The sequence below is a fragment of the Enhydra lutris genome, unplaced genomic scaffold, assembly GCF_002288905.1.
Source record: "Enhydra lutris kenyoni isolate GAN:26980312 unplaced genomic scaffold, ASM228890v2 scaffoldscaffold16, whole genome shotgun sequence".
Taxonomy (NCBI): domain Eukaryota; kingdom Metazoa; phylum Chordata; class Mammalia; order Carnivora; family Mustelidae; genus Enhydra; species Enhydra lutris.
This window is the reverse complement of record NW_019154100.1, coordinates 32927903-32947279: the sequence shown is the minus strand read 5'-3', so window position 1 is coordinate 32947279 and position 19377 is coordinate 32927903. Positions and strand designations below refer to the sequence as shown.

The 19377-nt window shown below is 43.8% G+C and overlaps 1 protein-coding gene across 1 annotated transcript in view; it reads right to left on the bottom strand.

Moving 5' to 3' along the window:
• The window catches only part of LOC111147356 (BMP binding endothelial regulator), a 252678-nt gene that overhangs the window by 213903 nt on the left and 19398 nt on the right, over positions 1-19377 (bottom strand). The window contains exon 3 of the mRNA XM_022503357.1: positions 8549-8648. Within this exon, the coding sequence (XP_022359065.1) occupies positions 8549-8648 (100 nt within the window). The remainder of the gene's footprint in view (positions 1-8548; positions 8649-19377) is intronic.

Genomic DNA, 19377 nt, shown 5'->3' with positions numbered 1-19377 from the left:
GTCCAAGAAAGAATGAGCCGATAATATGCCTTCTCTTCTCCATACTTTCCACATATTAGAAGTATCAAAACAAACAAAAAGTGATAATCTCGGAGTACTTTCAAATGCTTCAAATGCAGAGTACGTTGATGATTAGGAGGACAAAGATACCAATAATGGTATTTCTCATTGAAAGATCAGTCTCAGAAATATGAGGCAAGGAAAACATTTCCCCCTTTCTTTATCCAGCCTTTATTCTAAATTTAGTCAACTTCCAAACTGTAGTTTGGCAGCTTTGGGCCAAATTCTGTGAAAATAGTATCATTTGAGTTTTAACATGTTGACGACTATCAGTGCTTTCTTGAATACACTGAAAAGCACGAAAGCAACTGATAGCCCTCAGCTAGGTTCTTCACACTTGCTACCATTTCTCACTGAACCACAGAAAGAGGATGGAAAATATACCATATACCCTGTACTAGGACGTAAGTGGAGAACAGGGAAGAACTGGGATACGAGTATCCGTGTGGCAGTCTACAATGAGGAATCGGCAGGAGTGACAGGCAGGATTTTAAGGTGAAGCTAGCCAACATGTCTAAATGTTGCCAAGTGTAACACTAGCTCTCCCTCCTCTCCTCCATCACCTTTCAGGAAGAAAGGACCTAAAAACTATGAGGAAAATAGGAATGGAGACTAGTCTTGACTTTTTTTGGAGCCCTCCAAATAATGTCCTTTTCAACTGAGCATTTGTATGCCTTCCCCATGGCACATCAATTTCCAGGTTTCTGTCCTTAAGAAACATACACATGTGTCTACAATAGTCATGGCAAGGTTCCTTTCTTAGCAAATAACCAAAAAGCTAAACATCTCTCAGTGGGGAGACATTACATAAATTACTCTACATGAATGCTATGGAATCCATACAAGGGTTAAAAAGCATGAACTGTCACGGGAAAGTTGTTACGTCCTACTATGGTTGAAAAAAAAATTTTTTAAGATTTTATTTATTTACTTGAGAGAGAGCGAGTGAGTGAGAGAGAGCATGAGAGGGGAGAGGGTCAGAGGGAGAAGCAGACTCCATGCTGAGTACACAGCCCTATGTGGGACTTGATCCTCACACTCCAGGATCATGACCTGAGTCGAAGGCATTGCTTAACCAACCGTGCCACCCAGGCACCCCTGTTGAAATATTTTTAAAAAACAAACTATAAAAGATGATGTAACATTTAATTCCATTTATGTAAAAATATAAGCCACACATATGAAATTACGTATATATGTATATGCATATATGTATGAATAAATACATAATAAACTAAAAAAAGTTCTGGGAAAGACCCAATTAATTGATAAGAGTTGTTATTTCTGAGAAGAGTGAATTTTTATAGTTCAAGTAAGACTTTTTTCCCTCTTGTTTAAATTTTTTGGTATGAAAATATATTAATGTAACAGGTATCAAACTGAAGTTAAAATTATATAATTATGCTAGAAAGGGAAAGAGGAAGAGAGAAAAGTCCCAATGAATGATGGGAGGTGGGTTAGCAATTCTGGGGGATCGAGCTCTCTCCCATTTATTACACAACTGAATAACTGGGAACAAGTTTTGATAAATATTCACCAACCTTAAACATTCAAGTTGTATTTTTTTGGCCATTATCTATTTTACTTTATCTCTTACACCATCATTGTAGTAATATACAATTTCCAAATAAGAGGAGTACATAGAGTCAGAGAAACATGATGGCCTCATGGCTACAAAGTGCAAAGAGTTTTTTCATCTCAAAGATGTGTTTATCAGAGTAGATATCAACCAACAGCCTGTAAGTATGTGGTTCTCATTCCCTCAACAAGAAGGCCCACGCTGTCTTCCTGTCCTTTCTTCATCTGGTAGCAGCGGTTCTCAAGCCTCAACCCCCATGAGAGGGCCAATAGAGAGCTGGAAATGTAGACCCAGGCACCCAGGCCCAGGGTTTCTGATACAACAGGCCTGCAAGCCTGCTGGTGATGCCGCACTGTATGCCCCATCTCCATCATTTTCTAGCTCTGTGACCTTGGGAAAGTCACGAAACCCCTCGGTGCTACCATTTTTTCATTTGCAAAATGGCGCTAAGGTAGTACCTACCTCCCTAAGCTGTGGAGACTTCATGCCTGGCTCTGAGTTAGGATTGCCTGTAGCAGGTGCTGCTATTTTGATGAAGAGGATGGTGCTCTCAGTTACGATTATTATTAGGGGGTAAGGCTCAGGAATCTACATCTAACAAGTGATTCTGTAGTCCACTGCATTTTCAGAATTACTGCTTACACTCATGATTCCGTCAGATAAGAGGAAGGACCGACAAAAAATAATACTCAAGAGAAAGTCAAAGCAGCGAGCCAGCTTTCACTACTGCTTCACCCAGTTAGCAATGCTGGATTTTACCTTCCTGCATGCCTGGCTCTTCTAGAAGCGCTGTCTCTGCTGGGAGGCCTGGTAGATCTACACCGTCTACCCATCCCACCAGGTCAGATACGTGCTGTGCTCACCTCTCCAACAGTCCTGACCATACTGTGGCCTAGTGTGTTTGGTGAGCAGCTTTAGAATGAGCCTTAGGTGGTACCCCTGAATATAAATGCCCTTCAAAATACAGATGAATTAAGTCCATCAGCTCTCTGTTTACCATGTGTTAACTCATCCAAAACCAGAAGCTCCCTTTCTTTCCCAAGGAAAATTAATTGCATATTATTCCCTGATCCAATCAAAATTATTTGACCCTGAGACAATCTTGCCTAAACATCATTCTGCTCCAAAATACAGTATTATTGACAAAATTCTCATTAATACAATTCCTTCCTGAGTCACCCTCCTTGAATCAAAAAAGTCAAAACCCGCAGTGTTGTCATGGAGGATGATGTTTGGAAGAGGTCTTAGGAGAAACACAGCTACTGTCTCCGAATTTCTGCTGCACACTAAAGGTTTGTTGTTGTTATTGTTGTTCCCCCGAGTGAACAGAGGGCACAAAAGGGTTAAGGAGACATCCATCCAGATTCCTTTGGAAACCAAACCCAGAGTTATCTGTGGGTTCACACTAATGTCTTCGCTTTACCCAGGGAACGCTCCTCCTGATTCTCTCTTTCCAGTCCTCACTTCACTGTACCTGATCTTTGGTTTCAGCTGTTTGTCTTTAATCTTGTCCAAAGCTAAAATCCAAGATACAACCTCGATGCCCAAAAATGGAAAACGACCCAGTGAATGGTATTACCTTCCCACAACGGAATCATTTGTACCCATCAAGGGCCAATATTTCCAAATAAGTTGAAAAGATATTATACCCTGAGGTTAAGTGAAAATTTTTTTTTAAATAATGCAACATAAGTTCTAAGATATCAGCTAAATAAACACTTTTACACAGGAAAAAATACAGAAAAAAATATTCCAAATATTAACAATTGTAACTTTTGGGTGGTGGGATTGTGAGCAAATTTATTTTCTGCTTTCCCACAGTTCAGACTATTTTTTAAAGTTTCTTCTATGAGCATATGTTACTATTCTGATCAGAAAAACATAAACTGGTAGCTAAGAGCAAATACAGTTGTGTCTCTTAAAATCCACAAGACAAATACTATGTGATAAAGCAGAAATAAAGAAAATGAAGTAGGTAACTCTAACATCAACCACCAGAGCTTGAGAAGTCTGATGCATTCATGAGTCTCTCTCACGCAGGACCACCTCAGGGCAGGTTGGGGATTTTGATCTCCCCCAAAAGGCTGACACCACTATCAGAAAGAGATCTCAGGACACTGAATTTGCTGGTCTATTCTTGGGCCCAGTTTAATTTGAAGAAGCTTATCTTTTTTTTTTTTTTTTTAAGATTTTATTTATTTATTTGACAGACAGAGATCACAAGTAGGCAGAGAGGCAGGCAGAGAGAGAAGGGGAAGCAGGCTCCCTGCTGAGCAGAGAGTCCGATGATGCGGGGCTCGATCCCAGGACCCTGGGATCACGACCCGAGCCGAAGGCAGAGGCTTTAATCCACTGAGCCACCCAGGCGCCCCTGAAGAAGCTTATCTTCTTAAGCTCAAAAAGACACTCAGGAAACGGATGTGTCTTGGGTGTCTCTTTCCCTTGGAAGATTAGGATAATCAGAGGAAAGAATGATGATGCAGGAAACAGCAGGACAATCAGGAAAGACAGTGACACACTACAGCAACAGAAAGTTCCCTTCTGTACCACAGTTAATGGGCAAACAGAACCAGAAGCCTTGGGCATGTTCCCTTAACACACGACACTTCCAGTCTGTGATGTCCAACTGGCCTCTCGCTGGCAAGGCATCCTTGCTAAGCACGGAAAGATATAGATGACAAACAAGCAGTTTAAAAATTAAGAATGAAAAAAGGAGCTTCTTTAAGATGAAACAACAGTAAGCTGGACACACATTGGCTTGCTAATGTGTTTTCACTGGAATCACTTTATCTGACCATCTGCTTGGGAGATTGCTGACAAAGGAACATTTCAGGCCTTGCATTGATAGCTCTTGGAAGTCACATGGGTAAAACATCTAACTCCCAACTCCTAGGAAGGGGGTGATAGGTAAATGGCTGATTGAGAAGGCTCTGAAAAAATATCATCCACCCTACTTGTCCCTGTCCCAAAAGGCTTCAGAAGGTATGTTTTTTATATGGTTAGGGTTAGGGTTAGGGTTAGGCCTAACCCTAACCCAAGCCTAACAAGTATTTCAAGAGCACCTACTATACTTACATTAACTAAGAAATGCTTACCCACCAGGCACTGTGCTAAGCACTTTGAATGGAGACCTTCCCACTCAATTCCCTCCAACACAGTTACTATCCCCATCTCATGGGAGGGAACTGGGGGAGACAGATTCCAAGTCTGGACCTGCTCAAGGGGAAATGTGGAAATGCTCAGTGGAAACTCCTGGGCGGCCATAATAAATTACCACAAGCTTGGTGGCTTCAAACAACAGACATTTATTCCCTCATAACCCTGGAGACCAGGAACCCCAAATCAGGGTGTTGGCAGGGCCACACTTCATATGAAGGCTCCAGGAAAGAGCCCCTCCTTGCCTTTTCCTGCATCCTGGTGACTCCAGGTGCTCCTTGGCTTGTGATGGCATAACTCTAATCTCTGTCTTTGGTTTTATTTTGCTTTTTTAGTTTTTAGTTTTTTTAACAACGACTATAATTTGCTATGATAATCATGGTTATTAATAAGTAATTGGGCATTAATTCTTGAAATGTGGATTTTATGTAATAGTGTGTTTTGAAGTGTTCACACGATCTTTGTTCAATACTGAGATTCATGGGATGTCATTAAAAATGGGCTTTAGACTGTCATCATCAAGACAGCATGGTACCGGCACAAAAACAGACACATAGATCAATGGAACAGAATAGAGAGCCTAGAAATAGACCCTCAACTCTGTGGTCAACTAATCTTCAACAAAGCCGGAAAGAATGTCCAATGGAAAAAAGACAGCCTCTTCAATAAATGGTGTTGGGAAAATTGGACAGCCACATGCAGAAAAATGAAATTGGATCATTTCCTTACACCCCACACGAAAATAGACTCAAAATGGATGAAGGACCTCAATGTGAGAAAGGAATCCATCAAATCCTTGAGGAGAACACAGGCAGCAACCTCTTCGACCTCAGTCACAGCAACGTCTTCCTAGGAACATCGCCAAAGGCAAGGGAAGCAAGGGCAAACATGAACTATTGGGATTTTATCAAGATCAAAACCTTTTGCACAGCAAAGGAAACAGTTAACAAAACCAAAAGACAACTGACAGAATGGGAGAAGATATTTGCAAACAACATATCAGATAAAGGGCTAGTGTCCAAAATCTATAAAGAACTTAGCAAACTCAACACCCAAAGAACAAATAATCCAATCAAGAAATGGGCAGAAGACATGAACAGACATTTCTGCAAAGAAGACATCCAGATGGCCAACAGACACATGAAAAAGTGCTCCATATCACTAGGCATCAGGGAAATACAAATCAAAACCACAATGAGATATCATCTCACACCAGTCAGAATGGCTAAAATTAACAAGTCAGGAAATGACAGATGCTGGCGAGGATGCGGAGAAAGGGGAACCCTCCTACACTGTTGGTGGGAATGCAAGCTGGTGCAACCACTCTGGAAAACAGCATGGAGGTTCCTCAAAATGTTGAAAATAGAACTACCCTATGACCCAGCAATTGCACTGCTGGGTATTTACCCTAAAGATACAAATGTAGTGATCCGAAGGGACACATGCACCCAAATGTTTATAGCAGCAATGTCTACAATAGCCAAACTATGGAAAGAACCTAGATGTCCATCAACAGACGAATGGATAAAGAAGATGTGGTATATATACACAATGGAATACTATGCAGCCATCAAAAGAAATGAAATCTTGCCATTTGCGATGATGTGGATGGAACTAGAGGGTATCATGCTTTGTGAAATAAATCAATCGGAGAAAGACAACTATCATATGATCTCCCTGATATGAGGAAGTGGAGATGCAACATGGGGGGTTAAGAGGGTAGGAGAAGAATAAATGAAACAAGATGGGATTGGGAGGGAGACAAACCATAAGTGACTCTTAATCTCACAAAAAACTGAGGGTTGCTGGGGGGAGGGGGGTTGGGAGAAGGGGGGTGGGGTTATGGACATTGGGGAGGGTATGTGCTATGGTGAGTGCTGTGAAGTGTGTAAACCTGGCGATTTACAGATCTGTACCCCTGGGTATAAAAATATATGTTTATAAAAAATAAAAAATTTTTTAAAAATGGGCTTTAGAATATTATGAGACGAATAAGTCATGGAGATGAGTGGCACACACCAGGGCTAGAGTCAATGGCCCTGTATGGTGTGTACTTGCATGGTGAAGTGATGGTAGCGACACTTGTGAACACAGCAGAACACAGAGTGTGGCGAACCACAGAGAACCACTGTGCTGTACGCTTCAAACTAAGGTAACTTTGAGAGTCAACTATACTTCATTGAAAAACCATTTTTTTCATGGGCTTTGGTTGACCCAGTATCTGTAGAGTTCTTCTGCTGGTTCTTTAAGCCTCCCCACCCTCCCACCAAAAAAAAAAAAAAAAAAAAAAAAGTGTATACTCTTCTGGGGGATAAAAATCACCTGGGGGGCGCCTGGGTGGTTCAGTGGGTTAAGCCTCTGCCTTTGGCTCGGGTCGTGATTCCGGGGTCCTGGGATCGAGCCCTGCATCAGGCTCCAGAGAGCCTGCTTCCCCTTCTCTCTCTGCCTGCCTCTCTGCCTACTTGTGATCTTTCTCTCTGTCAAATAAATAAATAAAATCTTTAAAAAAAAAAAAAATCACCTGGTACTAGGTCAAGATCTAGTTTAGTGGTTTCCCCATCCAGACTCTTGGGAGCTTTTTTACAAAAATAGATGTCCAGCCCCCTCCCCAGAACAAATGAATCAGAGTCCCAGGGCACAGAGCCAAAGTATTTCTATCTACCTCTCTCATAATATGGCTGTCTTCTCTGTGTGTCTGTCTCCTCTTCTTGATGTAAATACACCAGTCATATTGGATTTGGGGCCACCCTCAACCAGTATGACCTGATCTTCACTAATAACACTTGCAAAGATCCTATTTCCAAATGAGGTCACGTTCTGAAGTTCCTAGTGGACTCGAACTTTGGCAAACACTCTGCACCCAGGACTGCGGGATTCTGGCGTGGCCCTGTGACTCCAGGGCCCACATCCTGAGCTGCGGTGCTCTTGAGGCCTCCAGAGGGCCCCACTCTGTTCGACAATACCCACACACATGCCAGGTGATGTCAGAGCTGCCCTGGCTCCCGTCCTCAAGCTAGCAGCTTACTGAATGCACGTGAGGTGATGAAGAAGGAAAAGAACATCACCAAAGTATCTCTGTGGACTTCTGTGTGCTACAGAAACCTAGAGGGGAAGGGATGAGGGACGGCCAGGGATCTTGAGCATCTGGACCCCTGGGGAGGAGAGACCTGAGCTGAGGCCAAGAGGCAACACCAGGAAGAGCAGGCTCAGAAGAGAGTGCACGCACTGGAGGATCATGGGAAAGTTGGGGTAAGGATATGTTCAAGAGGCTCCAAAGGCAAAGGAAGGAACTTTGATTCAATTTGGAAGGAAAGAAAAAAGTTAATAGGGGCCACAACAATAACTTCAATTGTTGTGGCTTCATTTAAAGACTCCTCTGGCAGAGGTAAGGCAGGGCGGGCGTGCAGCCTAGAAAAATGGCTGCAACTTCTAGACAGAATAAGCTGTGCGCCTGCGCGAACCAGCACCCATGGGTGCTGTACCCATGTTTGCAGTTTTTCTGTCACACTTCAGCAGCTTGATTGGAAAGTAAATTGAACTTGCACGTGTCCCCCATACTTTCATTCATCCGTCCGCAGAGTCCCCGTTGCTACCAACCTCCCCAAACTCACACAAACAGACATACACACTAGCTTCCCTCCAACACCCACTCGCATCCCAGCCAAGAGCTGAGTGAAGAGGAAGGTGAGAAAAAGAGAAATAAAAATGCCCAAAGCAGCAGCCAGAAGAGAAGGCAGCAGAGACATAAATCACCTTTGCACCGCTCACAGCAGGCTCCCCTCGGCTTGATGGCAAGGGCACAGTCTCTCGACAGCACGGGGCACTTCTCTCTCTTACAGGTCACTTCCTTGTTCTAGGCAGAAAAAGACAAGACACATTTCAAAGAAACTCCAAACAGAACCCCCCGGTATCCTGACACATGCCTGAGGTTTTGCTAGCCTCCCTCTTCCTATCTTGCTTTCATCTTGGCAAGAAACACTCATGCAAGCGTTCTGCTCTCTCCCTGGAACAGAAATATTCATCCAGAAACACAGGACTTTTGAGATTAGGGGCACGTGAGCGGGGAATGAAAAGTCCCCTCTTTAGAAACCAATGCCACCTAGATGACTGAGCATACCAAGAGCAAAGCTTTCTCCCACTCTGTTCTAAGGTTTCTTTTCAGTACACACTATAGAAACGATAATATTTGTGTAAATCATATTTTGCCCATTGGGCTACCTGGGCCAGGACTACATCGTGAGAACAAAAATATTTGCACACAGCCGTCCAACAATCCTTAATAGTAGAGTGCATTAAAATGCAGCAATCTAAAGTTCCAACTCAAATAATGACAAAGTTGAGTATTGAATCAGCTCAGAAAGAGAAAAAATAATATTCCTCATGCCAAGCAGAGACACAGTCGTCAGTGTTTTATAGCCACAGGACAGCTGCATTATATTAGCACTTATGCTAATGAAGTGTGCTGAGTATTTGCATCTTCGGTTTTATCCTGAAAGGTTAGCTGTTAAAATGTCTCAGAGAAGATCCAAACATGATGTATATGCCTGTTTATACACAGGCTGGATCCACGTGCACCGAACATACTATGTCACAAAACTTAATAAGATCTGAGCTTCATTAAGTTTCTTCTAGATGCTACACGCTAAGTGCTACGGCTTTCATTCCTATTAAAATTCCGTGAGATAAGTATTATTACTATTCCCAGTTTATAGACAAGAAAACTGCTGCTCAGAGAAGGTGTAAGATCTGAGTAATCGACTCTCTTCTTTGCCCCCCTTTCTGGTGTCTGTGATAAGAAAGGGGGCACTCATGGAGCTAGCCTCATTTACCCCTACAGTCCTGTAGGCCTCATCCTAAGCTGTAAATCAAGACTCCTGTGTGGTACTTCACAAAGACCAGCACTGTCTCCCACCCCCCTGGTGGGAGCTCAGATCTGACTGATCCTAAGGACCAGGCCTAGATGCTTCCCCAAGCTCTCCAGGTAATTCCACTGTGCACCCAGGGCTGAGAACCACGACTCTGCAAAGAGCATTCTCGTGCCCAGTGAGGCTGAGATGAGTTTGGGAGCTGTCCACAGTTTCTCAGTGATGGCAGACGTACCATCTGAACCCACTTGTCCCAGCTCCAAGTCCTCCCAAGTTCCTTCCCTCACCCTCTCCTTTCCTAAGGATGGTGGAGTCAAGACCCTGCACGTCACAGGCCTTCAGTGGATTCTCGTGATTTTTCTTAAATCACAAACATAATGCACAGTATGGTCACAATTCAAATTAAAGAGGTCTGTTTTAAAAAATTAAGAGTGTCCCTCCACTACCACTAAAGTAATCATGAACAATGACCAGGTGTATATGCTGTTAGGCATTATTAACAGTGACTTCATCTGGCAAAGTACAGTTCCTGCAAGCTGTCGTTTGATACCGACGCCCCCACACCAAGACGTCTGTGAAGTGAACATGCTTTCTAAGCAGAACATCTGTCATGACGGCTCATGCAAACCTGGCTGCGGCTTCAGGGAAGGGCCACCCCCAAGTGCATCTCCTCTCTGAAGGGAAAAATCCTCAGACATGGGGAATTCGAAGCTCGAAGGGCAGACACAGTGGGTGTGAGTCACAATTCGGGGTCTGATAAATAGGAAGATACACACTTTCTTAAATATAGGAACTCTTTGCTAAATTAGAAACCTGGGAGCCGGTCAAAATCTATAACAGGATCCCAAGATTCATAATAAATAGCTTGTAACTATAGTCCAGCACAAAAGTTATTCCAACCAGATGTTTTGTAGCTTCACATCTGGAATTTTTTTGTACACACACACACACACACACACCCCAAATCTAAACTTTAGCTGTAGGTTTAGTGGGGGGATTTCCCCCTTCTAATAACATTTGGAGGTTTTTTTTGTTTTGTTTTAAATATTCTACCAAACTGCCATATCTGCTCATTTCCCTGGTGTCTGGCTGGCATGGATATGAAGCACATGCTTAGACTCCCAGACCCTCGAAGAAAGTACGAAAAACTACAGAGAATTGCTCATAGGACTCTGATTCCTCTGTCTCCTTAATTGAGTCCAGCAGCTACAGAGTAAATTTAAGCACAGGTTAATTAAGACCATTTGCTTCGCTTTCACTGATTTTGCCAAGAGACAAAAGCACTCGGCTCCAGCCAGTGGCTCTGGTGAGAAGCGGCGCACACAAAGCCATGTCTGTAGGAGTCCATCTCTACTGGCCTCCTCGTCTCACTGTGAGCCAAGTGTCCTCTGCTCTGAAGCAAGGCCATGGCTCATTTGGTTCACTTTTCCACTCAAGAAACTTTTTCTGGTGCTGATTCATCCTTACCAAACACGTTCTATGTACCGGGCTCTGCGCTAAGAATTTAATATGCATTATTTCTCTCTCTCTCTCTCTCTCTCTCTCTCTCTCACACACACACACACATACACATATCCACATCACCCCCATGTTACAGATGGGGAACCAAGGTTAAGATACTTGCCCACGCGTCACCCAAAAGGCAGATCTGGAAGTCAAAAAGAGGTCTGACTCCAAAGGCAAACGTTTAAATGATGCACTTTGCAACTTCCCAGGCACTCAGGATACACACAAGAACAAAACAATGTCCGGGCCCAGAGGCCCCAGGGGAGATTGGCGCCTCCCTTGTGGTTCTGCACGTGTGAAATGAGCTAACAGGAGCAGGATAATGCCACAGGGCTATGTCAACACCAACCATGGGAGGGTCTACAAATACCAGCTGTTTTCTCGTCATGAGGAGGGTTATGCCATTTTGGATGTTGATAGGTAGCTGTGTCTATCATACCTCTGAAAGCCAGACTGCCATCCTTGAACAAACTTGGGTTTGAAGATCCCCAAATCTAAGCAACAGTGAAGAGTGGTAGAAAAGCACTGGAGGAAAACATCAGAACATTCTAAAAAAAAAAAAAAAAAAAAAAAAAAAAAACAGACCTAGCCGGTGTAGAAGAGTAATAAACCTTACACATTTTCCATCCTCAGTCTGTCTCCTTGTGCTTATCACTTTCTAGGGTCAGCCAGTTTGTGATTTACCTGCTGTCAAAGGTGTTTGCATTATTGCCTCCTTTCTGAAAGACCAAATATATCAAAATCCAAAACACAGCCTCTGGAGACACGTGAAATGAAGTGCCAACATGCAAAAGTAAAAGAGGGGCACAGGGAGTAAAATAGAAAAAGTCTACATGGCTGGCAACAAAGCTCTATAAGGATGTGAGCCAAACCACAGCCTCAGCCACAGCCAAGTTCAAACCGGATTCCAGCAAACAGCTTGCTGTGTCTGAGGTCTGCCACTAGGTGGTAGCACAGAGTTCCCTGGGCTTCGAAATTGGGACCATGAGACCTGATAGTGGCTCCCGAGCATTTTTCAGTGTCTCGTGTGGAGGGACACAACCTCTCACTAAAGGGGGCTATAGAGAAGATAGCACATCACCACTGTGCTATAGAGAAGATAGCAGATCACCACTGTGAGATTTTCCTGTCTGCTTTCTGCAACTAGAAAAACATGTTTTTGACATGTTTTTGTTCTATTTCAAGCCAATGTCTTGAAGATATTTTTTTCTAAGATTCTTCCAGGACCAATCCTATTATGAAATATGGAAAGTATTACCTGACCTTTCATTTATATTTTAAAAATAATAATAAAATAGAAATCTGGAGGGGAAAACACAGCAAATAGGATGAGACTGATCAGGGAGAAATCTCAGCTGGCAGATACTCTATTTTTAGACTATGAAACAGCATCACAGATCTTTTGAAATAAGAATAAAAACAAAAATACCTGGTGCCCTGCCTGCTGAGACTCCAGAGCCGTGTTGGGAAATTGGCAGACCCCACGAGTCTCTTCCTCTATAAGATGGCATTATTTCCCTTCAATCGTTGTCTCTTATAAAAGCAAAGCCTGACTTGGAGGCAAACAGCTGTCATTTGGCAAACTAGCAAATTCTAAGTGCCAGATCTTTTTCAGAAAATCAAGAAGGCTGCAAAGTTGTCATATTTCTTTCTGCCCAACGAAGAACACTCAGTATGTCAATGAAGTCCACAGGCCAGGTAGCATCAGAGAGGAGATGAAGGGGCTAACAGTGGCTCTCTTCCTTAAATTAGAAACCCTACAGGCTCTCCCTTCCTCCTCCATAGATGCAAACGCCCCACTTTCACATCATCACTGTAGTCTTATTTGTGGATGGGCTTATAGATTGTGCTGCCCTCAAGAATCCCCCTTCCCAAATGCAAAAAATCCTTGGGGGTGAACCAATATTAATCCTGAATAGTCTGTTCCCTTCATCATCAGCTACTGGCAGGGGATGGATGCCCACCACGACGACTCTCAGAAGTATAGGAACTGAGCAGTGGAATTTCTAGAGCAGCCAAAAAAAAACCAGGATTTGACACCTGTGCCATACTACTCCATGCTGCTGGAGTGAGAAATCATGCCACAAGTCTCCCCTCTAGTTCAGAAACTTATACAGTGTTGGAGGAAACAAGACATCAGACACTGGCAGGTCACACAAAAACTGCCGTGTAACTTCCAGCATCACGTGAGAATTTCACCTTGACTCAAGAGCCATTGTGGTCAGTGAGCACAGATAGGACATGGTGACCCTTCATCAGATTATTTTTATCAGTGAATTAATTTGAAGTGCACACACAATGATGCTTCACTACTTGAGATTCTCGAGACTGCTCACAGAGGAATTTGTTTTTAGGAATACAAATGTCTTGCATCAAGCTTCCCAAGGAGGAAGGTAATCCAACATCAGCACATGTGTTCTCTGTGGAATTTCTCGTCTCCCCATACATGAAGTCGAAGAGGTCAACTATTCCTTGAAGTTCCCCCATTGTAACCCAATTCCAGCCCCAAGAGCCAAAGGGAACTTTACGGTGCTTTTGAACGCAGGTCACAATTTCTCCTAGGCAATATTATAAAACTTCTCATAAACAGAAGAATAATACTTCATGTTTACATAGCACTTTTCTTCTAAAGAACTCTGCAGACATTATTTCATTAATCCTCACAGGTTTCTTAAGATTTGCAGATGGGAGAATGGCACACAATAAAGTTAAGTGTCTCAGGTCCCTCAAAGAGCTAGCTAGCGGTAGACCTGGGAAAACAACCTGGTTCCCAGGCCTGGATTAAGGGGCCAGCCGGGGAGGTTAGTTGCTAAGGCACAGCATTAAAATTTATGGGTGTATCATATTAGAATTAGGTTAGCTCCTACTCCACTGTTGAGATTTTAGGAATAGATTAGTATGGAGCTGAGCTAGTCTGGAAATTTTCCAGAAAGAGGCCACCTGGGTCAGATGTGCCAGGTCTCCTGCCCTTGTTATGAGGTAACCTGTTAAAGGTGCCATACAAGAGCTGCACCGAGACTTGGGCAAACAGACCTGACTGCAGAATGTCACAGTTCCAGAATACGAAGATGCAGGCAAAGGCTGAAAGAAAAGACCCCGAAGGGGCAGGTTCCTTGCTTGTCGGTGGCTTTGATAAATGGGACATAAAATATAGTGAGTCTCTCTCTGCAACATACAGTCAGGGGAAATCCTTTGCAAGTGAGCAGGAGCACTCATAGAGGAGACAACACAAGTTTGTACCTGCTCCAGCCTGTTTCCTTTGGACAAAATCTGTTCTTAATCTCCGAGAAAATGATCATTGCGAGGGTGGGGGGATCTGAGATAGTTCAGTGGTTGCCAGTGGCAGTATTAAATTTGATTGATGATTTATTGTTTTAATTAAGCTTTTATTTGCTTGTTCTTTATAACTGATAGCACAATTGACTTCCCCATAACTCTTGCACAGAATGAGCTGGGGAAAAAAAAAAAAGAGAGAGAGAGAAAGGAAAGGCAGTTTGGTCCACTACAAAGCCTTAGTATACATGATGAGACTTTGAGCCGTATCTCTCAGCTCAATGAAAGCAGAAACAAAATGGAAAGAAAAAAAAAAAACTAACAGAACCATTTCTAAGGTGAGGAAGGGGTAAATGACTTAAACTTCCCAGCCAAGAGAACTGTATCCCAACACCTCTTTTCTTCCTCAATCGAGTGAGGTCCTAAGACAGGTACAAGAAGTGAGAGGTGTCTGAGGTCAGTAGGAAAGGTGGCAGGTGTAAACGGCCCTTGCTTTTAATGTAAATTAGCATTTCCAGATCTTTCTGAACCTCCAACCTCCACCACTTTGGCAAATCCCTTCCACAGCCAGAGCAAGAGAGCTGATCCTTTGCTAACCAAACAATGAAGTGCCATATAGTTTTCTGGGCAGTTTGATGAACAATTAAGAATAAGAGCACCCAGCCTTTGCAGAAAATCTACTATTTGCCAGACTGTGCTAAACATGTTTTACATATTGTGTCCTTTTTAACCCTTGCAACAAGTCTCAGGAAGGACTAATTTACCCCTATTTTATGGATAAGAAAACTGAAGCACAGAGAATTTTAATGCTTACCCGGGTGTACACAGAGCTAGTGAGGGCAGAGATTTGAAGGCGGGACTCGTGATACCAGAGGCGGTGGTTTAACCGCTATGCTGCACGGCTTCCTTCAGAGGCTACGATGAGCCATCTCTTCCTCCTTGCTAGGACTCTAAATGTTTGCCTTTGCTAAGCACTCCCCATTTTCAGACCATTGTAAATGTTAGTGGTTTATGGTTTCATTTGGAACGCACGAGTAAAAATAGTGCATTTTAAGATAGACAGATTAAGTCTCTGGCTTAAAACTCAGAAGGAGTCTGAGACTCCGAGGGCCCGGTCATTTGTAAGACAGATCAGAACCTGGATCCGAAGCCTCCAGATCCTCTGTTTCTTCCTGGATTTGAGCAGGAGGGTGCCTCTCCCGGGAGGCTGGCAGCCTCCAGACTCTAGACTCCCAGAGTCTAGAGGTAAAAATACCTTCAAGAACATATATTTGGAGATTTAATGTGAGAGCATCTTGCAAGGACATCACACAATTCATTGCACTACATCTGGGAGTGTTATTCTTTCTTCCTCCTGTCGAGGCTCAGCGAGCCGTTACCCCAGAGACCTGGACCCTGGCAAATGCCGCCTTCCCCGGCCCAGCTAACAGTGCAAACACTGAACAAAGCTGCTCTTGAAGCTGAGCCATTTAAAAGACTTTATGAAGCCCACTGGGGCCCCCCGATTATTTTGCAACAAGTCATATCCCATGAAGAAATTCACTTCTCTGCAACACAAAACAGAGGGAGATTAAAGAAAATGGCAGGAGGGGCAGGGGGGGGTGGAGAAAAGAAGTAAGACCCCCTGCTGTTCTGTCTGGCCAGAATCGTGTCTTTTAGTACCCATATCCTCTACAAAGACGATGTTCTGGTGATATATGGCCCTAATACATCACTACGTGACAGTGCTCTCCTGATATTGTACCTTGAAAATATGACACGTGCCAGCTTAAGCAACGGGGGATTAATAAGGAGGCCTTTTTATATTTAACTTACCTAACATTTCAATTCTTTTTTAATGGGCTTTAGTTTGTTGGAAGGAATTGTTTGGGGTCCTATGCCATTTAAGGATTTAGGTCTGGCTTTTTTTTTTTTTTTTTTTTGCCTTCTCAAGGAACTCTGAGAACAAAGAAACACAGGCCATTAGGATGTCCCTGCTAGTCAAGTACAACTCTGATTTAAAACAGGACAGTGTCAAACAGCTCCTCATTCTGTTTAATCATATTTTGAAATAGAACCAAAACATTAGAGATGGCAGAACACAAAAGAAACAACCACCAAATAAAAATAGTAGCCCAAAGAAAGTAGCACTGCCTGGTTTTTATTAGACTGTACATCGTCTAAGCACGGGGTCTGCTGGCAGCCCCGCGCTCACGGAACTGTAATGGATGGAACATGAAGCAGCCAGGGGCTTAGCACTTTGGATCCCATCACAGATGCAGCTCTGACAACTCGGGCTCCCAGAAGCAGGATGGAAAACCAGAAGGTAGACTATGTCCCCTCCTGCCAGGGGACAGGAGCCAGATATGTGAACTGAGAAGAGTAAAGGTGGGCATCCTTTCTTTATTTAGCCCCAATTCTCAAACCTACTCCTCTCCCCTCCCCGAGCAAAAGGGAATCAAAGAGCTGGGATGTGGACGGAGCCGGCGCTCCAGAGAAAATGTCCACGGACTCCTGACCGGGGATGAGAGGGGCTGGAGTCCTGCAGAGCTGCACAGCCTCAAACACAAGTGGTCCAGCCACCTCTCCCAACACCTTTGATTATTTTACATCGCTGTGCGCCCTTCAGCACATGAAGAATAATGAATCGCTTCTTCCTCCACCCAAAAAGAAAACAGAAAGAAAAGGGGAGATAAAATTCTAGGAACATTTGCATGCATTTCTGGTGAGTTCTTTTCCTCTCCAGATGATGGAAGCCCACCTCCAACCACCAGAAAGATCTATGATGCAGAAGGCAGAAGCCGGCTTCCTGCCTTTTGGGGGACAGCATGGAGTCTGCCCAGCAGGCTGGCAGGGGTACTGGAGAGACTGAAGAGTGAAGGTGAAGGAGTTAAAAATAGTAATAAAATCGGAGCAACTTCCATCGGAAAAGTTGCAATATGACGTTCGCAAAGGATAGCTGGAGATACGACTTTGGCAGTGCCTTTTCTGGTCCCCCGCTGTGTGAAAGTGGGGCTCCTGGGCTCTACAAAGCGGCTGAGAGTTCAATGAGCCCTTTTAATCGTGCACATAGATGATTCTCTGCCAAAAAGGAAGATGTCAGAAATATGGGCATGGAGTATCTTAGACCCCATTTCTGTCTGGCCCTGGTGACTGGCGGTGGCAAACCATGTCTTCCCATGGCCAGCTCCCCCTCGTCAGCACGTGCTGCTGCCTGCCTCACCCACCATGGGTGGGACTCACCAGGTCTTCAAACACCCGACTCCCGTGGGTCAACAACAAGCCACCAAGCAGATTTTTCGCAGGACGGAACAGAAGCGTTTTCACAGGTTGCCCATGAAAGCTGGTGCGCTGCTGGGAGCTACAAAAATACCTTCTCTTGACAAGTAAATGGAGCTGACATCACAGGGAAGAGGCAAGGCGGAGGGGCTGCTCGCAGTCCATCTGTCATCTTGACAAAATAACTTTCTGGTCACTAGTGAGACACTTTTAAAGACATCTGCACAATTGACCCCGACCAGCAGCAATCACAGAGGCTTTCAAAGGGACCCCTGGGATGGCAGGCTTTAGAGCTGGTTCCTACTGTCCTGCCGCCAGATAACGGTAAGGCAGTGTGATGTGTCTGGTGCTGGAGAGATTCCTACTCCTGGTCATCCTCACATCGATACTGACTATGGAGGGTGTCCGGTGAGCCCGAGAACATCAGGCGGGGGAGCAGAGGGAAGTGGGGACCTTCTAGCTGGCTGGAACGGAAAAAGCCAACCCCAGGCAGCGTTTCCACATGAAGACAATTCTGTGAGCTAGAATGGGTCTGACTCATTCACCAGGGCCATTAGCAGTGTGTTTTCTTCACCAAGGCCTTCCCAAGGGCCGGGGGCAGGTGTCAGGAGGAACTAGAGAAGCCACAGATTTATTTCATAGGTTTAGAATACAGTTTTAATTCACTAGCTTTCATTTTCAAATTCATTAATCAACAAATGCAAATGTTGCATATAATCCACGTTTGATTAAAGTGTTGTAAAGAAATGAAAGCGGCTAGCTACCCATAAAATATTACTTACATAAACTTGCTGCTAGAGGGATTTACAATATGCACCCCAGTTTTAAAAAGAAGGGGTCAGTCATGGTTATTACCCTCATTTTACTGTAAAACAGCTTCTTGAAATCTTTAACATCTAAAACCAAAACGTCAACAGAAAATAAATGCCCTTTAAGAAATGTGACATCTTGGCTCTACACTTGTTTTTTTCTGTAGGTTAAACATTTGCACTGCAGAATTCAAATCTAGCTGACTAAAAATCCATGAATCTGTTTAACAAATATTGTTTGGGCCCCTGCCGCCAGCTGGGCACTGCGCCAGGTTTTGCTGGGAACAGCAAATATGAATCAGATACATCTTCTGCCCTAGAAGAGCTTACAATCCAAGAGGGAGCGGGGCCAGAGCATAAACACAGCAAAAGCCCCTCCTGTGTTGCAACATGAGGGGTGCACACTGCTCTTCCTGAGTTCAGAGGGAAAGGTCAGTGTCAACCAAACTCTACCGCCACAAACGCCCTGAGATCACCCAACTCATCTTGGTTCCTGAACAACCAAATGGGCCACTGAATGAGACTTTAAAATGTTTTATTACACAATCGTCTCACTGAAACAGAATCTGACTTACATATGTCAGCACCTCAGGATGTGACAACCCACAAAAGGAATCTCCTTCATGGAGGACATTCCAGCACATTCCAACATAGGTGCAGCCTCATGGCTCAGCATGGTTGATGGCACACCAGTTCGTTTGAATGTTTATCGTGGGGAAATAGTTTGGGCCATGTTATCCTTGCTCTCTGAAATTCTAAGATTTAACATACATTGCTGGTCTTACATCTATAAAATGTCTTAGGTAAAGTACAAAATACCAACACACTGAGTTTTAATTTACATTCCAAACCTGATTATGATCATGCTACC